The sequence below is a fragment of the Drosophila tropicalis genome, unplaced genomic scaffold, assembly GCF_018151085.1.
Source record: "Drosophila tropicalis isolate 14030-0801.00 unplaced genomic scaffold, ASM1815108v1 contig_593, whole genome shotgun sequence".
Lineage (NCBI taxonomy): Eukaryota > Metazoa > Arthropoda > Insecta > Diptera > Drosophilidae > Drosophila > Drosophila tropicalis.
Genome location: NW_027173070.1, coordinates 14,102,878 through 14,113,798, shown reverse-complemented (window position 1 = coordinate 14,113,798; position 10,921 = coordinate 14,102,878). Strand labels below are relative to the sequence as shown.

The window sequence follows — 10,921 nt, the reverse complement described above, 5'->3', positions numbered from 1 at the left end:
CAAACTTGGAATTCATTTCCGCGGATTTTTAAAGTTATTAATTTTAAAAAATTGCAGAAGACTTTCGTCTATTCGATTATTTAGGTATTGTTACATCTGATGGACACAAAACATCATTCCTTTCAATACATCGAATTAACTTATTTTTGAAATTTGTAATCCTTTATTGCTAATTGGCTTAAAGGTTGTAGACTTTATTGAGTTTTTATTTAAATCGAAGTCCAGATAAAGTTGGATCAGGTATTGTTACATCTGAAGGATACAAAACTTGTTTTTTTTTTTTAAGATTTATTTCACAATAATTTATTTCATAATAATAATATAATATATTGTCAATTGGAATCTTCCTCTGAGCTATCGCTGTAGGCAGATAGCAGAGATAAACCAACAGGCGCTGCTGGCGGCTTTGATGCTTCTGTCGATGTAGACGTTGCAGGAACTGATGAAGCTGTAGCAGATGGAACAGGTGGAGTCGGTGTTGATGAGGGGACAGATGGTGCACTTGCAGCGGCAGTTTTGGGTTTGACTAAAACCAAGGGCGTTTTGCGTCTAACCAAAGGCTGAGCTAAGGTGCTGCTCTTATTTGTCTTGCCGGCCACAGTCAGGGAACTGGGTTTTGCTATTTTGGCAGGCGGTGGTGCTGGTGCTGGCATTGTGTCAATTACCTCCTCTTTCACATCCTCAATTATTTCTTCGGCCACTATTCGCGTGCCTCCCTCTGATTTGCCTTTGAAATTCACCGATCTAGAAAGATAATACGAAATTAATGTTTTTGAGTTAGAACGATAGCTGACCACTTGGGAACTCACTTGATAAACTCCTCGTCCTCACGTTCTTCCCGTTCTAAACGTTCTCGTTCCGTTTCTGTAGTGTTATATTGTTGCAGCATTGTGGAGTAGTCCACTGTCTGTTGGCGGCGATTCAAGTCCCGCAACTCTTCGAGGCTTTCCAACATTTCAATTTCATTGCGTGATTGTTCTGTGCGATTCTCGAGCAATTTCATGGGATTGTTTGCCTCCTCCTCTCGTAGTTCACGTTCTTCGCGCCGTGCCTGTTCTTCGGCCAACTTGAGAGCCATGAAATTTCGTGTGGCTCCTGCCTCAATCTCGTAATCCGTGTTCTGAGGATCCGTTTTAAAGGAAATCTCCTGTAAGCATCGAGTGCACTTTATGTAGAATCGATAGATCCTTATGCCTAGATATGTCTCATTCTCCACATCTTCCTTGCGGGCATTGAACTTCTTGCCCTTGTAAATGTATTCTCCACACGTCTTGCATCGCATATTGAATGGAGCCATCAATCGTACAGTGTATTGCCGATTTTTGGCCAATTTCATACGAGGAATTTTTGACGGATCGAAATCCGGGGGATAGTATTTCTATATGCCATTGGAGGAAAATTGGTATTAAATATTCGCAGCCTATAATTCAATAATATAAATAATTTACTTACATTAAGCACTTTACGCTCGGACATTTTTTAACACACGCAAAGACGCTGTAAATAAAAACAAATTTTAACTTTTTCATGTGCCACTCAACTGATAAACAGCTGATACTAAAATTCGCCGAAACGAATCCAGTTCGCCGTTCAGTATCCAATTCGCCGATCTAAACCGAACTCGCCGCACCGATTCGGAATCGCCGGAGGTGCTAAGGTTTCGGTAACAAGTTCTAAGCTCTGAGCCGGAAGTCCTAAGGTCTGAGTCATTTTGACTCGGCGGTCACGTTTAAAAAAAATGGACTCTTGGATAAATAAAACTAACAGAAATATATTTTTGTTGCCCAGGGAGTGCAGCAGGAGTAAAATTTTAAAACATTAAGATTATTTTCTATTTAATGTTGCGATTCTTCTCCTCAAACTCTAAACAATGAAAAAAATGAGTAGCTACAGATGAATCGAAATGAATGCAAAAGCTTTAATATTCTTAAAAAGGAAATGCTTTGGATCTCTAAGTTAAAAGGGAAATTCATGGCCTACAATCACTGTATTCACAGACAACAATATGTCTTAATATAATTATATTGTACGACCGGAAAACCGAAACAATTAATTAATTTCCGTTAATTTCCAAATATGCGTTTATTTTATTTTCACAGTATTTGCATTTCTTTGGTTATATTATTGCAGCTAAGTCCCACACGTATTATAAAAATATACAATAAATAGACAAAACAAAAAATGTTCACATAAAGCTTGAAATTGAATTGGGATCTGTATCATCCACTGAATCGATTTTCCGCAGGCCACCAGGACGAGGCGGTAGTCGCAAAGTAGGCACGTCCATGCCCAATTCAGGATCCGGAGCAGATGATACATAACCTCCATTTGGTCTACGGTCTCCAGTTGATCCCATGGTTACATCCGTCTCTGGAAAACTAACCTTCTTGATGGTTAGTGCAGGCGGCGGAGTTCCCGACAAGGGACGCCTATCCAACTGCTTTTTGGCCACTCTCGGGATTTTATGCTTCACCAGCTCATACGTGCAGGCATAGAGGAATGTATACTGTTGTAGAGTTTGCACCATTTTCATTCTCTGGAAACGCAATTTCTTAACCGTTTCAAAAATATTGATCTTCGATTCGCTCTTCAAACGTTGCATAATCAAATCGAGGCCAATAAAAGTTCCAGTTCGACCCACACCAGCACTACAGTGAACCACAATGGGTGAATAATTTGGACGCCGTTCGGCCTTGACCTTCTTAACGAATGCTATCAAATGCATGGGATCTTCGGGACAGCCATGATCGGGCCACTTTTTAAAATGGAAATGTATGACCTTCTCTTTTAGGCCATACTTGTCATGGACAACACATAGTTCAGTGCGATCGTAAAGTTCAAAAGATTCCTTTGATCTAACGGTGGCAATTAGGCCACGACTATTAAAAGGAAAGTATTCGTGACACTTGACCTAAATACGAAAATAGATTCGAATTTCAGTTTCTAATTAGATAATAAAGCAAATAATCCGGCACTTACAGTATTTCCTTCACGATATTGTGTCACCTGAACAATAATGCGAACACTATGCTGTAAAACCATGCGCCAAAAGTCCATAACACTTTCCGGTTTTGGTCCTTGTGTGGCTATATATTCCTTTTTACGTGTATAACCCTGAAAGGTATACAATTTATTAGTTCACTTTTAGATATATCAACTGTTAAATTTATGCATACATCAATAAATGAGGCATTTATATAATCCGATCCTTCAGCATCGATATCCAATATAACACGATTCTTGTCATCTATAAGGGTGTAATTTTTGAAATACTTTCTTTTCATGGAACATTACTTGATTCTATACAACTCACATGGATAGATATCGGCATAGCGATTCTTATGTGTACCCAATTCGGCGGCTGAGTAGCTCAACTCTAAGGCCACAACCGTAATCTCCTTGAATTCACGAGCCAATTTCTCTGGCTTGGCAACTTCATCGTAGAAAATGGCAAAATTTTTAGCTATCACATTGCCAAATGGATCTTCAATACCCTGTCCCGAATCACGATGCCTGAGATTATGAATTTTATATCCGATTGCCTACATAAAGCTGGGATTCTATACTCACCAAGCTATGCGTTTGCGTATCCATAATACTGCCAGACCTAAAACAAAAGCCACCAATAGACAACAGCAGACACTGACCAAAATCAGAGTCACCCGAATGGCTGCATCAGTTTTGAATTCCAGAAGTGCTGCATCTCTGTAACTGAAGTCGGTATACAAACGGACGACCATGTTGTATTCCGTGTCCGCTTTAAGGGGTCCATTGCAATAGACATCAGGGGAATTGCCTGAACACTTCTCAATGCCAATGTAATAGACAATTTCCTCGGTCGATGAATCGCCACGGCTTACAGTGCTCACCTCGGGTTCCCAACGTTCCGGAGTGGTCTGATACTGTTCGATGCATGAGTTGCTACCATCGGCTCCCACCTGTTCATAAGTCCTAGCACTTGGCCACTCATTGTCGATAACATTATATTGCAGTACAGGATCAGCCGTACAACCCTTCTGAGATAGCAATAGTGATATATATTTTATTGTGCCCGATTCCGAAGATAGAATCTCTGGGGGCAAGCGTACAATAGCCGAACTAGTTGGATGTGTCATTTCTTGAGCGGTTACACGCATTGCCGATAGCAAATCCCCATCCACGGCAGAAGGAACTGCAGTAAATCAACATAAAACGAAATATTAATTGAATTAAAACTGATAAATATTACTCACTTCCGGCTGGCGATCTCCAACTTTCAAACACACTGGTGCTCGTTTTCTCCACATCAAAATTCTTTACATATATATTCACAGTGTAATCATATTCGGGTTCTAGTTCGGTTATCGTATACGACATGCGTCCTTTTGGGTCACTCGTATCAAGCTCAGCAGATCGATTAAATGTCGGAATCGAAGGGTAATTTGGTCGGTCTCCATATACAGCGATAATAAATTTTTCAATATCACCATTGGATTTGCAAGGCACTGTCCATTCAAAGGTCACGTTGGCTCTGTGGGTTAGGAATTCTAATTAAAAGTATTTTCCAGGATATGATGTTGATCATTTTAAAATGAAAGTAAAGGAAGGAGAAAGTCAAAATAAAGGACAACTTCTAAATGAAATCCTATTCGAGGTTGATTAACAAACGCTTTTGTAAATGATTCCTTACCGATATGAGTTGTTATCCAAAGCTGGGCCCATCGAAGTGACCTTCAGATCGGTAACGGGATCGGGAACTATTAAAAAACACAGAGTAAGTACATCAAAATGTAGTCTCCAAGACGAAATCAAACCACTCACTCCATGGACTGGTTGTGCCAATTACAGGGGCTGTATACTGGCCCAGGCCGAATTCATTTTGGACAGCAACCTGCATCATGTATTTAACAGCTGGCGATAATTGTGTAAAATTCACAGAGTCCGCACCCTTAGTCTCGGAAAGGGGTTCCTCTATGATGGCCGCACAATTTGCATCTGGGACAAAGTAATCGGGCTCATGGCGCATCAAATAGGTCTGATAATATTTAATCGGACCATTCAGGTTAACCGGAGCAGACCAACGGAATACCAAACTTGTTTCACTGGCACTCTCACACTGGACATTTGTCGGTTGATCGGGAACTACAGAGGACTAAATTGGTTTAATGATGGGGTTCATGTTTAAGATGGAGGCCACAACTAAAAACTTACAGTAGGTCAGTGTCTTTTGGGCCACAAGAGATTTTTTGACTGAACCGGCCGTGTTGTAGAGAGTCACATCGCAGTTGTAGTCCTTGTATGGTGACAAAGGCGTCAGCACAGCTTGGAATACTAAAAGCGAAGAGGGAAAAAGTTATGCACTCCTAGGTTTGAAGTCCCTGCCACTCACCGCGCTTGCTGTGTCCCTCAACGTATTTCTCCGCAAAGGATATGGCCGCATCATTGCTTGAACATTCAAAACGGGCAAATATTGTCGGACACATATTATTGTAGTCCACATTGTTGGCATTCAATGTGAGACTATGAGACGATATACCAGTTTGTTCAAAGGAAATTAAACTGGCATCGACAATGGCCGCACGGGTTTCCACTAGGATTTGTTTGAGTTCTCCGTCAAGATTTTGTTTCGTATAGGGTATTATCTGTATCGTGTAAGCCTGGCAAGCCAAGAGACCGCTATCGAATGTCACATTAGTGTTCTGAGTGGTTAAACTCAGAGCATCCACTTCTTTGCCATCATCCATCCAGCCGGATAAACGATAGCCATCAATGCAAAGATCTGCATAGGCCGGAATCGACCAACTGACATTCATGGAATATGCCGCGGGACTTATGACAGGTTCTAAAACGCCCGTCGGCTGATTCTCATTGATCGTACTTTCGTTTTGATATACAGCCACGGAACTACCATTCAGCAATACGGGCGAAATCTCCACAATATACAAGCCGCAAGGATCCAAATTCTCAAAGTTCACAAATGTTTCTTTAGTATTGAGCTCATGTTGCTCTGGATTTACACGTTGCATGGGACCCGTAAGATTTACATTATAACTAGCCACGCATTTGGGATGTTCCCGGGGCGGTGACCATGTCCAATTAACACCAGTGAAGTTCAAGCTTTGATTAGCATTATAGATAATACTGGCATCTAAATAAATAGAATTGAAATAATTAACACTATCATCATTCCGCTCTCTTTTAACAGCAACTTCATACTTTGCCCACATGTTGAACTTTTGACCAGAATATATCTGCCTATAACTCAGATTTGATTTGTACGATTCTTTTAAACACTGATTCTTTGATACACTGATAGAAATTTATGTATTTTGTAAAGTAAATTATATATGAATTCTATATGATCAATATTTTTAAAGCAATTCAGATTCTTTGACTAGACTAGAATAAGTTTGTTACGCTAAATATGATCAGTAGTTAATGCTGTGCAGAAACATATATATACTCAGTGGCGGATCTAGCTTATGATTTTGATATGGGAAATCGACATTTGGGGGAAAATGGAGCATTCCTTCATACATATGTATGTATGTACATAGGTCAAGGAATTCTATTTTCTATAATCTTAGAGAGATCTAATATACAACTTACTCTTCTCAGCAGAAGCAAATTCCAGTGAACCCTTGACAGTTGTATTTGAATTCATATAGATCTCAAAGCTAAACATATCACATCCCTGAAGATCAGGCAGAGTATATTGCCTAAGGGTAGTAGCATTCGATGTATCTGTCCATTCGCAAACATCTGAAAAGTTAAAAAAAAGGAGAATTTAATGAAATTCTCAATCTTAGGCCCTTAGATCTACCCACCTTCAGATTCTTCTGGGGTTTCTTCGGGTCCTGCTATGGGTGGTTCACTTGTTGTGGTTGTTGCCTGATCTAAACCAATAGTCGTTTCGGTTGAAGGTAATTCGGTTGTCGTTTCATCATCCTTAACTTCACAATCCAAAAGTTTCCATTTAAATGTATAAAGATTTATACAATTTGAGCTGACAGGATCACCCCAAGAGATTACTGTATCGCCATTGGTTGAATTGTTAACGTCCAATGTTAAATCTCCAGGTTCCGAATAATCGGTATCCACCTGATTCACATCTGTATAAACTAGCAAACTTGCATTGTTATACGTATTAATGGTTATATTATACGTCTGACATGGCAAACGACCCGTAAAGGTGTATGTGCTCTTCTCATTGGTTTGCTCAGTATCCGATGAGGTTAGGCCATATGTTGCATAGAGCTTAAAGGAACTGACACACGCACGATCTGTTGCTTTCCATGTCACTTTTATTGTTGTTGCCGTTGGCGCTAGGGAAGTGATATTCGCACTGGGCTCTGCAGAGAGAAGGGGAGAAAATCTTTTAGAGGGGAACTCCTAATTTCATGATTATCACATATTACGCTTGTAGGCCGTGTAAGCATAAATTGTTTTCTCATCTGGTGGAGTTAGGTTCTCATCTATAACACCAAAGGTCACCACGGCTGTATACTGAGAGCAAGGATCAAGGTTTTCACTGAAATATACGAAGGGAAGATCATGATATACTGACTGAATGGAGAAATGAGAATATCCATTGACCTACCACACATGATTCTCATTGGCCACAATCAATAAACCTGTGCCCAATTGACAGGTAACATTTGTTATAATATATTTATTCTTGTCCTCATCACGCAGACTAAAACTCAGGGTATAGACGGTAGCGATGACTTTTACCTGGACATCTGTTTGGAAAGGGTTTAAAATGAGTTGGGTTTCCTTTAATCCTTTTGCATCTACTCACCCTCCTCCAGCTCAGTGCTAGTTGTCTCTGGAAAATCAGTCGTTGTTTGACCCTGAACTGTGGCAAGACCATATAATAGAAGCAATATGATCACAAATCCAAATGTACACCATTTTCTTGATTTTCCGTAGTTTCTGCCGTTCATTTTGATTTTATTTCAATCCCACCACATTGCTTCAAGATTTCTATACGGATGATATCAGATTTGTGATGTTATTTTATTTCGGAAGTCATATGGATTTAACCAAGTTCAAATGCAACCGGTTTTGGTTATCAAAAAGCATTCACCTCCCCGTTCGAAACGTGAATCGAAAGGCTTTCAAGTTAATTTATATGGCACTTTAACACTTTGGTGAAGGTGCGCATTTTAATATTTTGTTATATGTATATATATATACGAATCGTTTACATATACATGACAGATGAGTTCATAATTAACTAAATGCAGTGAAAATATCAAATTTCTGACCAGCGCAACAAAATAATAAAACTTGAGTCGAACAAAGCACTTAGAACATTTGATTTACTTTGTATTTGTATTGTATGAAGTGAGATATCAGGAAAAAACTATATGACTTAGAGCAGGGGGACTCAACCATCTGATCTAGAGCTGCAACGCGGGGGAAATTTCGTTGGGCAAGTATTTAGTATTTGTTTTAATAATAATAAACAATATAATATAAAAATATAACTTTGTACAGGTTTTTGAATACTTTAAGGGGTAAACTTTTTCCCCAGAATCATTATTACTGTAGCAATGTTTTACAAAATTCGATTTATATTTAGAAAATTTACAAAATTCTTGAAATGCATATTCCAAAATGTATCCCTATCTGAATTTCTTCCCCTTTTATTAAATAACTCTCAATCCTTTGAGCAGTTACGCAGGTATATTTCCTCTTTCAACTTATACATTCTATATATTCGATTAAAAAATGTCTTATTTGGCTTTAAAGTACTTCAAGCACCTGATCGGTCATAGTCAATTCATTTCGAAGCACATTCTATATGAATGAGTTATCTTTCAGTACCAGTTTGACAGACTTATCACATGAGTTTGGTATCGTAATTGAACAAATTCTTTAGGTAATTGGCGCAAAATACAAAAAAAAGGAACACATATACACCCAAGTTAAAAAATTCTTGGTAATCCTCCAAACAAACAGATATTAATGTTTTTTTCTCAAGACTTACATTCAATGTCAATGATATTAATAAATAATGCTACAACAATCCGATCGGGAAATCTTATCAAGGCACTTTAACACTTCACATAGCCAATACTTCAGATCAAAATCAATAATGAAAAAATTTATAAATATAAGAAACGCAAAGAGAGGAAGAACAACTTAATAAACTAGACATTTAATCAATTGACAAGGAGAGAGAGAGAGAGTAAATTCAAAAAATGGATTTAAAAAAACCCAATTTTCGAGTATTATCATCATCACAGATTATGCGTATCACGCAGAACTATATATACTAAGCGAGTTACAGATACATATTGATATTTCATTATTATTGTCAGTGGAATGAGTAAGTACACCAAAAAAGTTAGCATTTCTAATCGAACAACATTGAAAGCGAAAACAAAATGTGATCAGTAGCGGATTTGCTTCTTTTATTTTAGCTCCCATAATTAAGTCAAACATAACGTATACGCAAGGGATGCCAGGTAATCTATTGATAGTCTGGATAATTAAAACTGGATTGACCGAAAAATTCGCCATGGTCAGTAAAATCAATTTTAGACTATTTTCATATTCGATAATGGAAAAAAAACTTAACGCATTATCTTTTCGTTAAATATAAAAGTAGCAAAAAAGATTGAAGCAAAATTTAATGTTTCAATTGTGATCTAGAGATTTCTCAAATTCAAAACCCGACCGACTTAACGCCCTAAGCAGTGGGCCCTTTCTGGTCTTTGGTTAAATGCGCCACTGAATGAAATAGAGTTAAAATGGCAATTACTAATTTTTGTCATATCGCAGAATATTGTGACTGCTTTTACCCAGCGGAAGATACAAATGTATAATTGTTTTGTTTTCCCTGTGTGTGTGTTTTAAAGCAAATAAAATTACATTTCTCGATACTTATTAATAGCGCTTCGACATAGTTCATTGTTATCTTCTCACAATTGTGCGGAGCGGCAATATAATTTTCAAAAGAGTTTCTGTTACTCTGTTTAAACAAATCACAAAAAAATAAAGGCGAACCAATGTACAGATAGATATGTATGTCTGTGTGTGCGAGCCAAAAACCAAACACCAAATAAGCCAATAATAACAATTTAACAGTTAATAGGCGAGTCGAGAACCATATGAGTGATCGAAACGCAAACCAAACCCGTGTTGACCCTTATCAATATAATCAGAGTAGGTATAGTATGGCTGATAACGTGAATACATATGGCTGTAAGTTGGCCATAAATTTTTCCCAATCAACTTCTATTTCACTAAATTGCATTAAGTTAACGTCAAATTAAGTAGTATATATATATAGTATATATTGTAAATGCTTCTTCCGTTGCACTACAATTAAGGGCGTTATCACTGACAAAATGCAATTTTGATAAGATTTTAGTCGAGATTTAAGTAAATAAATAATTGCCATTTCACATATCCAACTACAAGCGGCAATTTAGCCAATGCTTCACGTCATTTAAAAAACACTCACAAGATATTAGAAATATTATATTATATTTTTATTGTCGTATATATATATGTATATATATTTATTTGTACACGCACAACGAAAACAAAATTAAAGTTTCCAAATAAGAATGACAGATATCGTCGTCAGTGGTAAATATAACCGTTTCCGTTGAATGTTTGACGAGTACTGAACAAAAAAATTGATAAGAACAAAGTTAACTCCCCATCAATATAAGAGAGACAGCTTTGCGTATTGGACTTTTCCCTTAATAAAAGAAAATATCAACAACCATCAGGGTTTGTAAACAAATTAAAAATTAGATTTATTGCTCAATTATTACACATTAATGCTATATTTGACAAAATGATTTATGTGTAACTGATTTCATTTTTAAATTTTGTACAAAAGTGCGCCTTATGTGTGACCGTTTTAAAAATTCGGGCACTCTTATGTTAGTTAGCAATGTGTTCATGTAAAATATCGATA

At 37.6% G+C, this 10,921-nt stretch overlaps 2 protein-coding genes across 2 annotated transcripts; both read right to left on the bottom strand.

Moving 5' to 3' along the window:
* Nucleotides 1-245: 245 nt before the first annotated feature.
* Nucleotides 246-1,552, bottom strand: LOC137576913 (splicing factor YJU2). The gene is made up of 3 exons (XM_068290254.1): nt 1,453-1,552; nt 810-1,378; nt 246-744 (listed from the first exon to the last, which is right to left on the bottom strand). The coding sequence occupies exons 1-3, from the start codon at nt 1,474-1,476 to the stop codon at nt 333-335; spliced, it is 1,005 nt and encodes a 334-aa protein (XP_068146355.1). The 5' UTR covers nt 1,477-1,552; the 3' UTR covers nt 246-332.
* A 505-nt stretch (nt 1,553-2,057) lies between these two features.
* Nucleotides 2,058-10,604, bottom strand: Ptp52F (Protein tyrosine phosphatase 52F). Its single transcript, XM_068288949.1, has 16 exons — nt 10,457-10,604; nt 7,781-7,965; nt 7,580-7,721; nt 7,398-7,510; nt 6,807-7,331; nt 6,589-6,741; nt 5,369-6,127; nt 5,191-5,310; nt 4,801-5,121; nt 4,670-4,736; nt 4,233-4,510; nt 3,571-4,171; nt 3,314-3,513; nt 3,177-3,247; nt 2,980-3,114; nt 2,058-2,911 (listed from the first exon to the last, which is right to left on the bottom strand). Exons 2-16 carry the CDS (start codon nt 7,923-7,925, stop codon nt 2,186-2,188), a joined length of 4,356 nt encoding a protein of 1,451 aa, XP_068145050.1. The 5' UTR covers nt 7,926-7,965; nt 10,457-10,604; the 3' UTR covers nt 2,058-2,185.
* Nucleotides 10,605-10,921: the final 317 nt, after the last annotated feature.